This window comes from Pelophylax lessonae, assembly GCF_965119305.1.
Source record: "Pelophylax lessonae genome assembly, chromosome: 8".
In the NCBI taxonomy this organism is placed as follows: domain Eukaryota; kingdom Metazoa; phylum Chordata; class Amphibia; order Anura; family Ranidae; genus Pelophylax; species Pelophylax lessonae.
The window spans coordinates 262,795,128-262,814,926 of NC_138775.1; the positions used below are offsets into that span (position 1 = coordinate 262,795,128).

At 41.9% G+C, this 19,799-nt stretch overlaps 1 protein-coding gene across 1 annotated transcript in view; it reads right to left on the reverse strand.

Moving 5' to 3' along the window:
- AK5 (adenylate kinase 5) overlaps positions 1–19,799 on the reverse strand; it is a 374,733-nt gene that overhangs the window by 310,570 nt on the left and 44,364 nt on the right. The window contains exons 2-3 of the mRNA XM_082266224.1: positions 18,226–18,412; positions 16,129–16,296 (exon numbers count right to left, since the gene is read on the reverse strand). Of these exons, the coding sequence (XP_082122350.1) occupies positions 16,129–16,296; positions 18,226–18,412 (355 nt within the window). The remainder of the gene's footprint in view (positions 1–16,128; positions 16,297–18,225; positions 18,413–19,799) is intronic.

A 19,799-nucleotide genomic window follows, 5' to 3' on the forward strand; every position in this document is an offset into this window, starting at 1 on the left:
TGTAAATTTGCTGTCCTCTCAAAATAACGCAACACACAGCCATTAATGTCTAAACCGCTGGCAACAAAAGTGAGAACACCCCTAAGTGAAAATGTCCAAATTGGGGTCAAAGTGTCAATATTTTGTGTGGCCACCATTATATTCCAGCACTGCCCTAACTCTCTTGGGCATGGAGTTCACCAGAGCTTCACAGGTTGCCACTGTCCTCTTCCATGACAACATCACGGAGCTGGTGGATGCTAGAGACCTTGCGCTCCTCCACCTCCTGTTTGGGGATGCCCCACAGATGCTTAATAGGGTTTAGGTCTGGAGACATGCTTGGCCAGTCCATCACCTTTACTCTCAGCTTCTTTAGCAAGGCAGTAGTCATCTTGGAGGTGTGTTTGGGGTCGGTATCATGTTGGAATACTGCTCTGCGGCCCAGTCTCCGAAGGAAGGGGATCATGCTCTGCTTCAGTATGTCACAGTACATGTTGGCATTCATGGTTCCCTCAATGAATTGTAGCTCCTCAGTCCCTGCAGCACTCATGCAGCCCCAGACCATGACACTCCAACCACCATGCTTGACTGTAGACAAGACACACTTGTCTTTGCACTCCTCAACTGGTTGCCGCCACACACGCTTGACACCATCTGAACCAAATAAGTTTATCTTGGTCTCATCAGACCACAGGACATGGTTCCAGTAATCCATGTCCTTAGTCTGCTTGTCTTCAGCAAACTGCAGGATTTCTTGTGCATCATCTTTAGAAGAGGCTTTCTTTTTGAGACGACAGCCATGCAGACCATTTTGATGCAGTGTGCGGCGTATGGTCTGAGCACTGACAGGCTGACCCCCCAACCCCTTCAACCTCTGCAGCAATGCTGGCAGCACTCCAGCATGCCCAAGCACATTTTGCCAGTACATACATTCAGGTGCCAGGACTGCATGCCTCAGCGCCCCCCCTGAAAAAATCTAAAATCTCTGGGCTTATGTATGAAAAGTATGCGAAGAAGAACATTTCCCATACAAATCAATTAAATTCCTTATTTTAAATCCAAATCTGCATTGCAGAAATGCCAAGTGGAAATTGATTGGTTGCTATGGGCAACAAGAAATGTTATTTTTAGCACACTTTGTATACATAAGCCCCATAAAAAATTGGCAACCACAATAATGATTGCTGATGATGACTTGAGCATACTCATACTGGTTATAGGAAAGGGTGGGCAGACACAGGGAAAATGTTGGTGAATAAAGATCAGGGTTGGGGAGCCTGGCAAAGAAACAACAGATGGCACAGAGAAGTGGATTCTGATTGAATTGAACTTCAAACAGACTTGTTAAGGCTTGGTTTACCTTTTTGACACAAGAGGCCTTTAATTGTGAAGTTCGTAAGTTTTGATATAATAAATGCCAGTGTGATTTTACACATTTATTGGAAAGAATAAGAAGGGACGCTAGTTTATCTTTATTGGGTTTTTTTTTTTTTTTGGTTACAGCTTTTCCTTGTATGTGTGGTATGTTCTAAAGAGAGGCATGGAATTCATTCCATAACCATATACTTTGCGGCTATTTGTACTGGGCCAATTAGCCCAATTTAGCTCAAAATCCTGGTTAACACAAATTGATTCGCTCATCTCCATTAAACATACAATTCATCAAAAATTTAAAGTGCAGCTCGGTCTTCCGAGACATATGACTGATGCTACTCCAGACACCAGTCATATTGAATTTTTCTGACAGGCTTGAAGTAATTTCATCAAATATTTAAATAGAGCTGGTTTCATGTGGCCACTGCTTTGATGCATTCTATATACTTCTAAACAACTTCAGCCTTATCACTATAACCCAGAGAAGTGCAGCTGTAGTTCATGGCATATTTCAGTATTAATTCTTCTAGCCCAGGTCAGAGAATGATTGCAAGTATGTGACTGGTGGCACGGTCATTCCTGCCATGAAATGTGGGGAAAACCTTATGAGGAACCCTTTGGAATACAATGAGATTCGCACCTCATGAGCTACAAATTTTTGTCCTGTGGGCAAGCAAACAATATATTAAATAGTATTACAACAATAAAATTTATGCGCTGCTATATATAAATTAGAAATCAAATCTGTGCCCCCAAACTGAACTACTGCAACCACCTAACAAGTGTGCTCAATCACTCTAAAGGCCCGTACGATAAGAAATTCGGAAGGGAAAATTCGTCCGACGACCGATCTGCCGATTTTCGGATTGTTAGTATGGTGCTTTCGACAGCCGACTCCGACTTTTCGGCTGACAAAATCCTGATGTGCAGGCTATATCATTTTTGACGTCCGTAATAGAACGTTCGATTTTCGTCTCATTAGTACAGTTTTCGACGGAAAAAAAATCTTAAGGCCCCTTTCACACATATGGTCCGTTCAGTTCATCAGTTCAGTCACGTCAAATGTATCAGTTTTTCATCCGTTTGTCATCCGTTTTTCATCCGTTTTTCGTCAGTTGTCATCCGTTTTTCGTCAGTTGTTATCCGTTTTTCATCCGTTTTTCATCAGTTGTTATCCGTTTTTCATCCGTTGTCGTCCGTTTTTCATCCGTTGTCGTCCGTTTTTCATCCGTTGTCATCCGTTTTTCATCCGTTGTCATCCGTTTTTCGTCCGATCCGTTTTTTTGACGGATGAAAAATAGGGCATTCATCCGTTCAAAAAAACGGACATTGACGGAAGCGGATGACAACGGATGTTAACTGATGATCATCAGTTGTCATCCGTTTTTACATAGAGATGCATTGATGTCCGTTTTTCATCCGTCAACGGATGGATGAAAAACGGACAAACGGACAGCATGTGTGAAAGGGGCCTAAGAGCAAGACTAGGCATGCTCAGAGACGAAAGAACACATACAAAGCAATCCAACACATGACATCACTTCTGAAGTAGAATTCTGTCGTACGGGAAAATTCTTGTGCAGTCTAGAGCACATTCCAACCAACAGACACCACTCTGGACAAAAGACGGAAGACGGAAATTCGTAGCGTGTGTACGGGGCTTAATACCGACAATATTTCAAATGAATGGTGCGCTGTTCCTTTAAAAATAAATAAAATAAAGCTTTACATGTAATAAATTATACACACCTTACTCAATAAGTGCAAATTATATTGTATGAATTTAGGCACAAAATAAGTGTTTCTTCATACAATATAATTTGCACTTATTGAGTAAGGTGTATATAATTTATTACGTGTAAAGCTTTATTTTGTTTATTACTTTTTAAAGCGGTAGTAAACTTCACCTTTTAAAAAAAAAGAACTGGCAAGACAATGGCATAATGTGCTAGTATGCATTGCATACTAGCACATTATGAAATACTTACCTTAGAATGAAGCCCTCCAATGGCGCACTGTCAGTGCTGACTGGGCTTCCATTTTCACCCAGTCTTTCTTCCGGGTTTGAGTGCTCCAGCTATCTGATTGGCCACACCCTGATGACGTCAATTCCGCACATGCACGTGGGAGTCGTGGCTGTGGCATGGAGAAGTAAAGGGATGGCTCGGGTATGCAGTCCATTCAGAGCACATGCACCAGTGACGTCACCAGCTGCATGCATGGTGAATATCTTTTAAGCAGTGCAAGTTTAGGAGATATTCACAGTACCTCTACGTAGGCCTTATTATAGGCTTACCTGTAGGTACAAGTAAATAAAAAAAAAAAAATACTTTACTACCACTTTAAAGGAACAGCACACCATTCATTTGAAATATTATCCATATATTAAATAGTGCAGAGCGGTATTCGATAAAATAAATAATTAATGAACTTACATAATGCCACAAATAATGCATCAAAAAAAAACAAACAAAACCAAAATGAACTGTGAAAGCCCTGTGGACACTTATGGCGCTTTTCCACTGCATGGAACCGTACCAGTTCGGCCTGCTTTTGTGCTTTTCCACTGCTGGTACCGCATGGTATAGGGTCGGAACGGTTCGGTACGGTACGGTATAGGTTTGCTTTTCCACTGCATGGAACCGAACGGTACGGCCCTGAAAAACAGTACCTACTCGATTGTGGTTCCAACAGGTACCAAACTGGTACCATATCCCACAATCCTTTGCATGCAGTCACTACTAGCCACTGATTGGTCAGAGAATCCCACCCACCCCGTTGTTATCCCACCCACTTAACTTAGTACTACTTTAGTGGAAAAGCAAACCTATACCATACCGTACCGAACCGTTCCGACACTATACCATGCAGTACCAGCAGTGGAAAAGCAAACCAGGCCAAGCAGGGCCGAGTAGAGCCGACCTGGTACGAGCCGGTACTTGCAGTGGAAAAGTGCCATTAGGAAATCAAGCAAGGGAAATGATCCATATCATCACACTGTTACCAATGGTAAGGAGAAGGCCTACACCTGAATTTCAGCTTATGGACAATACCTTATCTTCTGTACATGAAGGCCTAAAGCTGACGTTTAGGTATGCTTTGCATTTTTTCCAGCTTGGACCAATGTAAGCATGTATGTACCATACCTGACCGATTCTCATAGAAACTGGAAACAACTGTAGTAGGCACTAAAACTCTGATAACTTCCGAATCAGGTGCCATATGTTTGCCTGCTGCTTAGTGAATACAGGAGATCATTTGGCTCAGGCGCCATTCCGAGAATATTTTTTATTTTGTTAAGGTAAAACTAAAATCTTGTTTATTCTTGTTTAAAAAGAACAAACATGTTATACTTACCTGCTCTGTGCAGTGGTTTGGCACAGAGCAGCCCGGATCCTCCTCTTCCCAGGTCCCTTTCTGGCTCTCCTGGCCCCTCCCTCCTGCCCCAACAGCAAGTAACTTGCTTTGGGAGCACCCGAGCCGAGCTGCTGCTCTTTGTATCTATTCAGACCCCTCTCTCTCCTCATTGGCTAACTGACTTTGATTGACTACAGTGGGAGCCAATGGCGCCCACTAATGTACCTCAGCCAATCAGGAGGGAGAGTCCTGGACAGCCGAGGCTCTCGTGCAACATTGCTGGATTGAGATGGGGTTCAGATAAGTGTCAGGGGGCTGAGGAGGGCTGCCACACACAGAAGGTTTTTTAACTAAATGCATAGAATGCATTAAAGTGATTGTAAAGTCTTGTTTTTTTTTTTTTTTTCAATATAAATAACAAACATGTCATACTTCTCTCCTCTGTGCAGTTGGTTTTGCACAGAGCAGCCTCCTCTTCTCGGGTCCCTCTTCAGCTCTCCTGGCCCCTCCCTCCCTTTGAGTGCCCCCACAGCAAGCAGCTTGCTATGGGGGCACACGAGCCGAGGCACAGCTTTGTGTATCCATTCAGACACGGAGCTGCGGTTCTGCCCCGTCCCCTCTCTCCCCTCATTGGCTGACTTTGATTGACAGCATTGGGAGCCAATAGCACCGCTGCTGTGTCTTAGCCAATAAGGAGGAGGAGATTCCCGGACGGCTGAGACAGTCGTGGACATCGCTGGATCGAGAGGGGGCTCAGGTAAGCATTACGGGGGCTGAGGGGAGCTGCTGCACACAGAAGGTTTTTTATCTTAATGCATAGAATGCTTTAAGATAAAAAACCCTCTGACTTTACCATTTCTTTAACATAAAAACAAAAAAACTTTCTGCCTTTAGAACCACTTTAACCACTTACCTACAGTGCACTTTCACCCCCTTCCTGCCCAGACCGATTTTCAGCTTTCAGCGCTCTCACACTTTGACTGAGAATTACTCAGTCATGCAACACTGTACCCATTCAAAAATTGTGTCCTTTTTTTCACACAAATAGAGCTTTCTTTTGATGGTATTTAATCACTACTGGGTTTTTTATTTTTTGTGCTATAAATAAAAAAAGACTGAAAATATTGTGAAAAAACACATTTTTCTTTGTTTCTGTCATAAAATTTTGCAAATTAGTAATTTTTCTTCACAAATTTTGGCCAAAATTTATACTGCTACTTATCTTTGGTAAAAATAACCCAAGTAAGTGTATATTATTTGGTCTTTGTGAAAGTTATAGAGTCCACAAGCTATGGTGTGAATCATTGAAAATTGATCACACTTGATCACACCTGATGTACTGAAGGCCTATCTCATTTCTTGAGACACTAAAAAGTCAGGAAAGTACAAATACCCCCCAAATGACCCCTTTTTGGAAAGTAGACATTCCAAGGTATTTAATAAGGGGCATGGTGAGTTTTTTGAAGTTGTAATTTTTTCCCACAATGCTTTGCAAAATGAAGATTTTTTTTTTATTTTATTTTTTTTTTTACAAATTGCCGTATTAACAGGTTATTTCTCTCACACAGCACATGTATACTTGCAACTACACCCCAAAACACATTCTACTACTCCTTCTGAGTATGGCGATACCACATGTGTGAGACTTTTTCACAGCCTGGCCACATACAGAGGCCTAACATCCAACCAGCACCGTCCGGCATTCTAGGAGCACAAATTTCACATATAATTTCCTGACAACCTATCGTACTTTTGAAGGCCCTGGAGCACCAGGACAATGGAAACCCCTATAAAATGACCCCATTTTGGAAAGCAAACACCCCAACGTATAATTTTTGAGGCATAATGAGTCTTTTGAATATGTCATTTTTTTCCACAAGTTTTTGGAAAATGTGGAAAGAAAATGAAAACACATTTTTTTTTACACAAAGCTGTCCATTTATGCAATATTTCTAACACATAGCATGTACATAGCAAAAATTGCACCCCAAAATACATTCTGCTATTCCTCCTGAGTATGGCGATACCACATGTGTAACACTTTTTCACAGCCTGGCCACATACATAGGCTTAACATCCAAGTAGCGCTTTACACAAAGTTGTCCATTTATCCACTTTAAGACTGGGCCTATTTTTGACACTTGGTGTTTACAAGCTAAAATCATTTTTTTGCTAGAAAACTACTTGGAACCCCCAAACATTATATATTTTTTTTTAGCAGAGACCCTAGAGAATAAAATGGAGATCGTTGCAATATTTTTTATCACACCATATTTGCGCAGCAGTCTTCCAAATGCGATTTTTTTGAAAAAAAAATCACTTTTTTGATCTAAAAAATAAGAAAACAGTAAATTTAGCAAATTTTTTTTCCATAATGTGAACGATAATGTTACGCCGAGTAATTAGATACCCAACATGTCATGCTTCAAAATTGCGCATGCTCACAGAATGGCGCCAAACATTGGTACTTAAAAATCCCCATAGGCAACATTTTAAAAATTTCTGCAGGTTACTAGCTTAGAGTTACAGAAGAGGTCTAGGGCTTAAATTATTGCTCTCGCTCTAACGATCGCGGCGATACCTCACATGTATGGTTTGAACACCGTTTACATATGTGGGCGGGACTTGCGTATGCGTTTGCTTCTGCGCGCGAGCTAACGGGGACAGGGCGCTTTAATTTTTTTTTTTTTTTTTTTTTCCTATTTATTTTATTTATTATTTTTTTATTTTTACACAGTTTAAAAAAAAAAAATGTTTTGATAATTTTTATTCCTATTACAAGGAATGTAAACATCCCTTGTAATAGAAATAGGCATGACAGGTCCTCTTTATTGTGAGATCTGGGGTCAAAAAGACCTCACACCTCACAACTACACTAAAAAAGAAAAAAAAAAAAAAAAATTGTTGAAAGAGGAAAAAAAAAAAAGCAAAAAAAAAAAGCGGCCCTTTAAACCGGTTGCTAGGCAACATCTTTTGACGTAGCTCCGGTCCTCCAAGACCATAGAGTTGAGTGAGGGCCATCTTGCCCTCACTCGACTTCCTGTCTCTGAGGATCCGGGACCGGATAGTTTTCCCCGCTGCCGGCGGGTCCGGTAAGCTGGGAAAACGTCTGGGACGCGGCAGGAGGGGGGGGGGCACCTCTTCCCCTGCACCGTAAGGGTAATTCCGCGGCGAATCCGCCACTGGGACCACCCTTATCTGAAAGCCGACCGCCCACCGTTTCAAAAAATACCGGGGTTATGGGGGCTATCTTCTGCCATAACCCCAGTATTTAGCTTTCAATGGCCGACGCATATAGTCGTTAGGCGGTCAGTAAGTGATTGCATGTATATGGCAAACAGGTGACGATGACTGATGGGGTGACAGGTGACGATGACTGATGGGGTGACAGGTGACGATGACGGATGGGGTGACAGGTGATGATGACTGATGGGGTGACAGGTGATGATGATTGATGAGGTGACAGGTGACGATGATTGATGAGGTGACAGATGACAATCACTGACCGGGTGACATGTGACGATGATTGATGGGGTGACAAGTGACGATCACTGATGGGGTGTCAAGTGACGATGATTGATAGGGTGACAGATGACGGTGACTGATGGGGTGACAGGTGACGATGACTGATGGGGTGACAGGTGACGGTGACTGATGGGGTGACAGGTTACGATGACTGATGGGGTGACAGATGACGATGACTGATGGGGTGACAGGTGACGGTGATTGATGGGGTGACAGGTGACGGGGCGATGGTCACTGATGGGTGACAGGTGACGGGCGATGGTGCACGGCGGTACTGATGGCAGTCTCTGGTGACCGGTGAACTTTAGGCTACATTCACATGTGAGCGTAGCGATCACGGGCAGAATCACTGCGATTCTGCCCGCGATCCAGAAATCATTGCAAATGGCGGGACGCCTGTGCGTTGCCCGCTGTGCGATGTTGCTGCGATTTCCGCCTGCCGAATCGCGGTAACATCACGCAAACAACGCATGACGCCCCAAAGAAACTCTTGTACTTTTTTGGGCGTCATGCGATGTTTGCGCGATGTTACTGCGATTTGGCAGGCGGAAATGGCGGCAACATCGCACAGCGTTTGGGGTGCTATTGCAAATCACGGGCAACGCACAGGCGTCCCGCAATTTGCAATGATTTCCGGATCGCGGGCAGAATCGCGGTGATTTTGCCCGCGATCGCTGCACTCACATGTGAACGTTATGGGTGTCAATTTCTGGGCACTGATGAGGTGACTGTTGGGTGACAGGTGACATTGGGGGGGGCTGGGGACTGTGTGGGGACCTTTATTACTGTGATTTTAGTGTGATTTTACTTTTTACATGTGTACAGAGCAGTAACTCACTATTTCTAGCTCTTCTCCCCTCATACTGGAAACTGTATGAAGAGAGAAGAGCTAGTAACAGTCAGTTACTGCTCTGTGTTTACATTTTGTGATCGGCTGTGAATGGATTCACAGCCGATCACTTAGTAAACAGTCACTGTCAGTGACTGTTTACTACCGCCGGTGACAGCTGTGTTCCTACGGAACACAGTGCCACCGACATGACCGCGCTGCGCGCTCCCGATCGCGCATGCGCGGTCATCTCCCGGCCGCCTCCATTGTGATCGGCTGTGTCATTGGAACACAGCCGATCACGTGGGAAACAGCCATGCCTATTGGCTGTTTCCCCCCTGCCGGTGACCGGCTGTGTCCCGGGGACACGCCGACACCGGCAGTGCACGGCGGCGCGCCCGCGATCGCGCGCCTGCCGTGCATTTACTGGGTCACGTCATATGACGTCCGCCCAGGATAATAGCCGCACCGTCCCGCCGTCATATGACGGCGGGCGGGCGGTAAGTGGTTAATGAGTGAAAAGTGTTCACTGATTGGAAGAGGTGGAGTTTGTAACATCACCACCTCTTTGCACCTTGTCCGGTGAGAGAACACTTTGTATTTATAGGCAGTCCCCAGGTAAGAAACAAGATAGGTTCTGTAGGTTTGTTCTTAAGATAGGTTCTGTAGGTTTGTTCTTAAGTTGAATTTGTATGTATGTAAGTCGGAACAGGCACATTTTTTAGGTGTAACTCCAGACAAAAAATAATAATTTTTTTCAGTTTTTTGGATAACATAGGGAAGGGTGACACCCTTGAAATGTTTGTTTTTCTGTTTGTGCCCCTGTTCAGAAGTTTTTCCCTCTCTTTCTCTCCCTATGACAATTGGATTTTGAAAATTGTGGGTTGTCGTGGAAACAAGGATTGGTGATAAAGCTTCAGTGGAGACACGTTTTTCCCATGATAACTCTTACAGGAGTGAATTTCCCTTCCTAGGGGTAGATTTCCTCTCATTTCCTGTTGTCTCCCTCCTTTTCTACAGTAAGGGAAAAAAGTATTTAATCCCCTGCTGATTTTGTACATTTGCCCACTGACAAGGAAGTGATCAGTCAATATTTTTATTGTTAGGTTTATTTTAACAGTGAGAGACAGAATAACAACAAAAATATCCAGAAAAACGCATTTCAAAAATGTTATAAATTGATTTGCATTTTAATTAGTGAAATAAGTATTTGGCCCCTTCGCAAAACATGACTTATTTGGTGGCAAAAACCTTGTTGGCAATCACAGGAGGTCAGACGTTTCTTGTAGTTGGCCACCAGATTTGCACACATCTCAAGAGGGCTTTTGTCCCAATCCTCTTTGCAGATCCTCTCCAGGTCATAAGGTTATGAGGCTGATGTATAGTAACTCGAACCTTCAGCTCCCTCCACATGTTTTCTATGGGATTAAGGCCTGGAGACTGTCTAGGCAACTCCAGGACCTTAATGTGCTTCTTCTTGAGCCACTCCTTTGTTGCCTTGGTCGTGTGTTTTGGGTCATTGTCATGCTGGAATATCCATCCACGACCCATTTTCAATGCCCTGGCTGAGAGAAGGAGTTTCTCACCCAAGATTTGACGGTACATGGCCCTGTCCATCGTTCCTTTGATGTGGTAAAGTTGTCCTGTCCCCCAAAGCATTATGTTTCCACATGCATGTTTGACAGTGGGGATGGTGTTCTTGGGGAGTATTCCTCCTCCTCCAAACACGGCAAGTTGAGTTGATGACAAAGAGCTTGATTTTGGTCTCATCTGACCACAACACTTTCACCCAGTTCTCCTCTAAATCATTCAGATGTTAGGTAGCAAACTTCAGATGGGCCTGTACATGCGCTTTCTTGAGCAGGAGGACCTTGTGGGCGCTGCAGGATTTCAGTCCTTCCCAGTGTTGTGTGTCATCAATTTTTTTCTGGTTGACTATGGTCCCAGCTGCCTTGAGATCATTGCCAAGATTCTCCCATGTTGTTCTGGGCTGATTCCTTACTGTTCTCATTATAATTGAAACTCCACGAGGTGAGATCTTGCATGGAGCCCCATGCAAAGGGAGATTGACAGTTATTTTGAGTTTCTTCCATTTGTGAATAATTGCACCTTCTCACAAAGCTGCTTAGCGATGGTGTTGTAGCCCATTTCAGCCTTGTGTAGGTCTACAATCTTGTCCCTGACATCCTTGGACAGCTCTTCGGTCTTGGCCATGGTGGAGAGATTGGATTCTGATTGACTGATTGCTTCTGTGGACAGGTGTCTTTTGTACAGGTAACAATCTCAGATTAGGAGCACTCTCTTTAAGAGAGTGCTCCTAATCTCAGCTCATTACCTGTATAGAAGACACCTGGGAGCCAGAAATTTTGCTGATTGACAGGGGATCAAATACTTATTTCACTCACTAAAATGAAAAGCAATTTATAACTCTTTTGAAATGCTTTTTCCAGATTTTTTTGTTGTTATTCTGTCTCTCACTGTTAAATAAACCTACCATTAAAATTATAGACTGATCATTTCTCTGGCAGTGGGCAAACATACAAAATCAGCAGGGGATCAAATACATTTTTCCTCACTGTAAGTATGAGTCGTATGTAAGTCGGATGTTTGTAACTCGGGTGCTGCCTGTATTGAGAAAATGCAATATATTCCCTGAATAGAGCAGTGCGACCAACCTTCTGTGTTCACTAAGCAGCAGCACAGCAATCACTGTAGTAGCAGTGTCTACTACAGAGGTTTCCAGCTTCCACAGATTGGCCAGGTATGGCACATACATACTTACATTGGTTCAAGCACGACCAACATAACTACGCAAAAAAAGCCATACTCAAACTTCAGCTTTATTATATCATTTATGGATCTTTTTCTATATACAGTAAAACCTTTGATTGAGAGTAACTTGGTTTGAGAGCGTTTTACAAGACAAGCAAAATCTTTTTTATACATTTTGACATGATAAACAAGCGATGTCTTGATATACAAGTAGCGTCATGTCCCAACTTAGTATAAAAGGGAAGAGAGGCCCCTCTAAGTGTAGCAATATGGTTACATTTAATGAAGGTTCAACATTTAGCAACCCACATGGTTGATGATTAAAACAGGCACATCTACGTATGCAGGCATCTGGGGTAAAGCTGTTCACATAGACTGTCCTCCGCAGCGTCATCAACGTCATCCCTTCCATGCTGCTCTCCATGAGCGTTTCAAGCCTCGCTTTCAAATCGCTCTACTGCAGAGTAGTCCCGGTCATGATTGCAGATTGATGACGGTGAGAGCCAGCAGTGAGGAGGATGGTCTATGTGGACAGCTTTACCCCGGATGCCTGCATACTTAGATGTGCCTCTTTTAATTATCGACCATGTGAGTTGCTAAATGTTGAACCTTCATTAAATTTAACCATATTGCTACACTTAGGCCCCTTTCACACAGGGGAGTCCGTCAGCAACCTTCGTTTTTCTCAGCGGGGAATCCATCCGCCGATCCCCCGCTGAACAGGCGGATGGCAGCTCTGTCTCTGCACTGTGTGCGGAGACAGAGCTGTCAGGTATATAGATAAATAAGGGAAACCTGCGCTATGGAAATGTGAAGGAATAAAGGGGCTGCGGCCTCCCTAAAATATAGCGATGCTATATCTGGATATAAAATATATAGAGGGGTAGGGAATTGGCGCTGCCCAAAGTGGACCCTGATGTCAGTCTCTTAGTTGTCACAAATAAATATTGTGTTAAAAATCTTGAAAATTCTATATCTAAAAATAATATCTCTCAAATCATTGGATTATTAATAATCACGATATGCAAAAATAAATATTGTGTAAAAGAATCTTAAAACTATGTATATCTAAAAATATCTCTCAAATCCTCAAAATATTAATTGATCACAATACACATAAATATAAGGTGACTGGTGATATAAAGGTGATAAGGTGACGTGCAATAAATATGATATGAGACCAAAAAAATATAAATATTAAAATTACGTATAATAATTGATAGCTATATAAGGTGACACAGTGTTAATTAAAAAAAATGTATAAATAAAAATTATTCAGTTATTAAATCTATGTAAATATAAAAGTGGTCAATACATATAAGCACTAAGGTGCAAGGTGAATGGTGAATCCAAGTACGTGCGTAGTGTATACTAGCATATGTATACACTAATAAAGTGCCCAGTGGAAAGTGTGTGGGAAATGTGTTCCCAAGGAATCAAAGCAGCAAAAAATAATAAAAATTATTAATGAGTGCAGTTAAACAAATGCACCCCACTCCTTAATCAAAAGTACATCTCAGATAGAACTTTTAAAACACATAAAAGATGCAACACAATAGGTAAAGTTCATAAAAGAGGGGGAGTGCTTGATCTTCTAGTGGTGCTGGCACCCAATCTTCGTGCACTAGAATAGGTGCACCTTCTTTGTGAGTGCATCATACTTTGTTTTTAATATATTGCCTTTGTTTTTTTTAAAACTGGTAAAACACTATGTCTAGTTTCTATTCATTTTTGAGTGCGTGTGTTGGTGGATTTATCTTGCTATATGTAATCCTCATCGCTGAAAGTACAAGAGAAGTCCAGGTCTGAAGCTGCCAACTAAGATCCCTTAAAGGTGGAAAGCCTACATAGACCGATGGTGTTAAATAGGTCAATATGTTAAGATAAGTGTGGATTGTGAATGGTGGTGGAATTCACTGAAGAGTGTTAACAATGTGAAGTGTGGGCAATTCATAGTAGAAGCTATTAAGTTGGTTTGCAAAGACTGTTTACATACTATGATTGCAACATAGCAATGGTGGGGGGGAACTCTCTTACTAATGCACTAAAGGACATTCACTTACTTTAAGAAAAAAATTATATGTGGTGTAAATTGTCATCAAATAGACAAGAAATAACAAATACAATGACAGATTATAGTGGGATACAACATCCCAAAACGAGAATGGGGCAGCATAGATACCATGAAAGTAATACAAAGCATGTAACAGTATCCTAGGAAACCTCAAGTAGACAGATCATTTTCAAAGAAAACAATGAGCTAGTTATACATATCAATCTCATAACAGCGGCATTCTAAATTTCAGGACAAGTAAAAATAATGGTAAAGAAGACAATCATATCTAAAGAAGACTATCGGCCTGTAATGGCCCGTTATGATATGAGTTGGACGAGATCTGTATTATCAGAAATTATACATGTGCCCTATTTACAAAACGAATAGAAAAAAAAAGAATGAAAGAGGAAATGAATGGAAGAATGGTCAGGAGATAACAAGGTTCAGCCCACAGGAATTTCTCAAATAACCCTAAATGGGCTAAGACGTTGTAACATGGAATTATGGATATGGTCGTGTTCCAAAAGGGGAGTATTTACTTCTTGATTACACACAGCATTAAAGTAGAACTATAGGTAAAACTTTTTTTTTTTTAATGTTGAATAGAGCAAGGGAGGGTTATAACCCCTGTCAGATTTTTTTTCTTTTTTGCCATCTGTGTCCCATTGCAGAGATTTGCCTTCACTTCCTGTCCCATAACCAAACAGGAAGTGGGTGGAAATCCCTGCAAATTAGGGGAATTCCATGGGGACCCCCAGATCACCAGAACTAGTGCCCCTATTGGGAGATTTCCCCTCTGTTACTTTTTTGGGTCAACCCAAAATTTGGGATTTTCTTTTACTTTCACATTCAATAAAAATGGTAAACAGGACAAACAGAGAGATTTGCCTTCACTTCCTGTCCCATAACCAAACAGGAAGTGGGTGGAAATCCCTGCAAATTAGGGGAATTCCATGGGGACCCCCAGATCACCAGAACTAGTGCCCCTATTGGGAGATTTCCCCTCTGTTACTTTTTTGGGTCAACCCAAAATTTGGGATTTTCTTTTACTTTCACATTCAATAAAAATGGTAAACAGGACAAACAGAGAGGGTGAATCTCCCTAATAGGGGCACAGACAACAATAAAAACTGACAAGCGTTCAAATCCCTCTCCACTTAATCCAAAACCAAAAAAAGTTTTGCCTTTCGTTATACTTTAAGTCTTTGGATTTGTTCATTATGGGATAATGTTGAGCATCACTATTTGATATTTGGTTATGGTCTGATGTGGTAACACAGTGCAGCGTGAGAAGCAACATTAGTAGATTTGGAGAATTTGATTTATTTAATATTGATCCAGTATTGGTCCACTTTTGTGTTTCGCAGAGATCACAATTCAATAAATCTTTTAAAAATAATATATATATTTTATTTCTTTATGATCTGGCCTTATAAACAAAATTCAGAAACTTTTTTTCCATTTTATTTCATAAAAAGCATTTGAATATTTTGTGTTTTTATTTTCCAACCAGGCAATCTCCTTTTCATATGTTTATCTGTCTATTCTTAAGCTGGCCATAGATGGATCAAAATTTGGTTGGTTCGGCAGGGATCAGCTGAATTTTCAATCCATCTATGCCTATTCCCGCTTGAGAGAATTCAATTTAGCAATCTACTTTTGTTGAACTGGATGTTGTTGAATTTTCATTCGATCAGCAATTGCAGCCAATTAGCTGCAGCTCTGATCAGTGTATTCAGAAAGCGGAGGAGTCCCCACTGTCAGAAAACATTAGCATGGCGGGGAGGATTCCTCCATCCACCTCTCTTATGTGCATGGGGGAAATCCATCCTTTTTTTCAATCAGCCTGCTTGTTGATAAAATAAATAAATGATGCACCCAAGGCCACCCCTAGTTGCTCGGTTGAAAAGCTCAATAGCTTAATCCCAGAATTTAGATACAGTGCTAAAAATGCCAGAACAGTGAGTAATTCTCCTTCCCTACCCGCCTGTTCAGTTCAGACAGGGCAGTTTGAAGCATCAATCAGAAGGAGAGCCTGGAGGCAAAATGCTTTTGCATAGTGCTCTGTGAATCCTTTTTGCACCCTGTATAAACTGATTAATTGTAAAACTTAAGATTTTATATATACATAGAAAAAAAAAGGATAAATATCAATATGAAAGCATGTAAATTTTAAAAATAAAATAAAATGTATCCCCCAAACTATCACAAGTTTCCTTTAAAAATGTATACATACCAATTAGAAGTATGATTTTGGGGTGTGGTCTCGATGGATCAAACACTTCATACTCTTCAATCAGCTCTGCTGTTTCTGAAAGATCTGTATCACTTTCTATGGAGAATTGGTGGATAGGAGGCAGTCGGTCATATCTTCGATAAGGAAAGTTGCAACTTTCTGGCAATACTGGAACAAAAATAGCAGGGTATGGCAATATTTGGAAAGAATTCAGGAAAAAATATGACTTCATTACAACTGAAGGAAATCTGTTTTTATTGACTTCCTGCTGATCAGCGGTGACTTGTAGAATCACTAGAGATAGATGCTCTCTGCCCCGGGTTCAACAATCAGGGGTTGCTTTGCAAATTTAGAGAGATTTTTCTAGACATTTGAAATACTACAATTAACCTACAGCAAGGTAATAATTTGATTTTAAAAAACAAAATGTTAAATTTGGCATCTTTTGTAGAAGAAAACAGAAAAAAATCTTTAAAGTGTAAGTTCACCTTTTTTGAAAAAAAAAATGAAAAGATGGACTAATGCCCAACACCCTCCCCACCACCCTGCTCATTGCTGGGTGACACAGTTTCACTGTCCACGCAGCCCTTTGCAATGGTCCTGGGGTATGAAAACCGTGCTGTTCTTCCTCTACTTTCCCAAGGGACACCAGGACGGATCAGAATGGCTCTGATTGGTCAGCACTGCATTGTGACTTTACTGATCAGTCAGAACTTTTCTGATTCATCCCAGAATCCCTAGGAAAAGAAGGAAAGGGAAAAGAAACAAAACCAGTGCAGTTTTTAAATCCCAGGACAGCTACAAGGAGCTGAGTGGACTGTGAAACTGTATCACTTATTTTTGAAAAGGTGAACTAACCCTTTAAAGCGGAACTACAGACAGAGGAGGAGACACATATGATTGCAGATCTGAATTCATTGATACGTAATTACATTTATTTTGTTAAATGTAAGAAACGTAGTACCTGATTTTGACCTTGGTATACTTGTTATCAGTCTCTTACAGTCCCTTGCAGCAGGGCTTAGGCAGGAGGCAGCACAAGGAGCGAATCGGGTGTGCTGCAATGCAAGGAGCATGCAGGAGGTGAGGACAGAGTGACAATTTCAGTCCATCTGTGTGCTGCTTCTCCTTTCACTGTCCTGTCCACTGGCTGGGGGTGGTGAGGAGACTTGTACATAAAATGGAAACTGCAGCAGGGAAAGATTAGGTTCTTTCCCTGCCAGGAAGGCTTGTGTTTTGTGGTAATGATGTAAATCTAAGTAAACAATGGACTTTAAGTGGTTGTAACCCTAAAAAAAAAAAAAAAAAAAGATCCTTTTCCTGTATAGCAGGTTAAACAGCATAGTGCTTGGGCTGTCTAACCTGTACCTCTCTAAACTGTAAAAGCCTGGCTGATCCGTGTGCTGACCACGGTAACCATGGCTGCTGAGCCCTGATTATCGTGATCAGTTTACGTGCCTCTGTCATCCGCAGCGCTGCTCTCTATCCCCCGCCTGTCAGCTCCAGTGTCTGTGTGAGCTGTCTCCGCCCCCCCCCCCATCTCCTGCCACTATTAGTAGTACATAAAACTATTCAAAATGTCACTGCCAGCCCCTCTCCTTTATCCAGCGATAACGCACAGTGTAAGTGTTTTTTTTTTTTTTTTAAATCAATGCCTCTAAATACCTTTTTTTTATATATCTTCAGGCCATTCACGTGACTTCTGGCCGCTCTCTTCCCCATCTAAGGGCTACAGCAGGATGGGCTGAGTGGCCAACACGGTGGTCACGTGCCCTTCCTGGCTGGGATCAGAGAGAGATCTCAGTCCATCCCACTGTAGCCCTGGATTAGAGGTGTAGAGCAGCTGGGAGTCCTGTGACTGGCCTGAAGATATCTGAAAAAATGTATTTGGAGACATCATTTAAAAAAAACACTTACACTGTGTGTTATCACTGGATAAAGGAGAGGGGCTGGCAGTGAAAGGGTTTTTAAGGAATCAACCCCTTTAAATGAAAAACCCTTTGGCAGGTAAAACAGCTCAGATATATGTATTTCATTTGTGTATTTAGTGGTTTGCCTGGACTTAAACTTTTAAGAATGTACAGCCTTATGAATTACCATTTCGGAAGAACGCTCGTCGACCCTGTCCACCGTTGAGTGGCGGTAAGTTTCTTTTATCCGGACCCACGAACGTGTCCCACTTCACCTTCTCTGACCCTCCTAGCTCTTTCACTTTTTGTAAGCAGTTTTCCAAGTAATCCACTGGATCATCTGGCCTGTAGTACATTAATCCATTCAGAAGGCCCTGGAAGGTTGGAAGAGAATATTCAGGGTGAATGCAATTTATTTCATATTGATCTACTTGGGTCTGACTGAGTGCCATCGTGATGAACGTGAGGAATCAGATAATGAGTTTACAGTTGAGAACTAATCTGCTGCTGTTCTGAATTAACAATTATCTGAGGTGATAATTAACATAGAAGAAATGATATCTGTTTCAATTCATGTGAAAAGAATTTGTGGCAAAGTGTACACAAGGTGTCAATGGACCACAACAAATACAAATCAAATTCCCTGTGTATGGTGAAACGTTTGGCAGCCAGCCTCTAGGTATTGATCATTTATAAACACAGAGGTAATATAACAAGTAGTAAAATTTAGAAATAGGATGATTTACCATTTGTTTTTTGCCTCATGCACATTAGGCGTTTAGTCCCAGTGCATTCGATCCTGTCGTTTTGGCGCAGGCAGAAGGCACAGGCACACTGTCCAGCCACAGCCTGTAAAATTCTAAGAGAGGCCAAACGCTGCTTTAACTGGGCAAGGGTGGACAGTGGTACTAACCTTCAGGGCAGTCAGGGTGCCCAGGGACAAATGCCTCTAATGCAGACTGCTTGCACAAACAGCATAAACATCCATAGTTAGGGATAAATGGAGTGATTTGGGAAAAATAAAGAGGTACTTTGTGAAATAAAGAAAAGTCCGCAGCTACAAATACTGTAGCTGCTGACTTTTAAAAAAAGGACACTTGCCTGTCCGAGCATCCAGTGCTGCCCTCACCCGGGCCAGTTTCTCGGTGTCGACATCCTTGAGGCTTTACAGCTGGCTTCTCACTACACATGTGCAAGCCACGCTGCGTTGTGTGAATGATCCCCCAGCCACACTTCACTGGTTCCAGGAGGTTACAGGGAGGGGAGGGAGAACTTCCGGAGGGGATTCCAGCGGAAGTGGAAGCAGGTACCTGAGAACTTTTTACAAGATTAGGTATCAGCCCCCCCCCCGAAAAAAATGGCCCAAACGTGGTAGAGGAGTGGCGCGAGGATGATATAAACCGGAAACTTCCCTTTTAGGGTGCTGCTCCGTTTTAATATTTTACTGTAAAGTTATCAGTTTTCCTGAAAATTTCTGGCAAAGAAAAAGCTCTAAAACCTGTTCATTGAAGATTTTTAATACTAAACCCTCTGAGTAAGTGTAACACATCAAGCACAATAAAGTAAACATTCCCAAGTAAAATATTTGTTAAAATTCCTACCCTAGCATTTGGAGATTACTGCTTTCATGGCTTGTTCACACAAAAAAAGGTACATCCAAGCACCCCAGAACATCAGTCTGCTCCCAAAATACTTCATCATTTATGACGTCATCAGGGACACGGAGAGAGACAATCAAGGGAGATGGATAAATACACACAC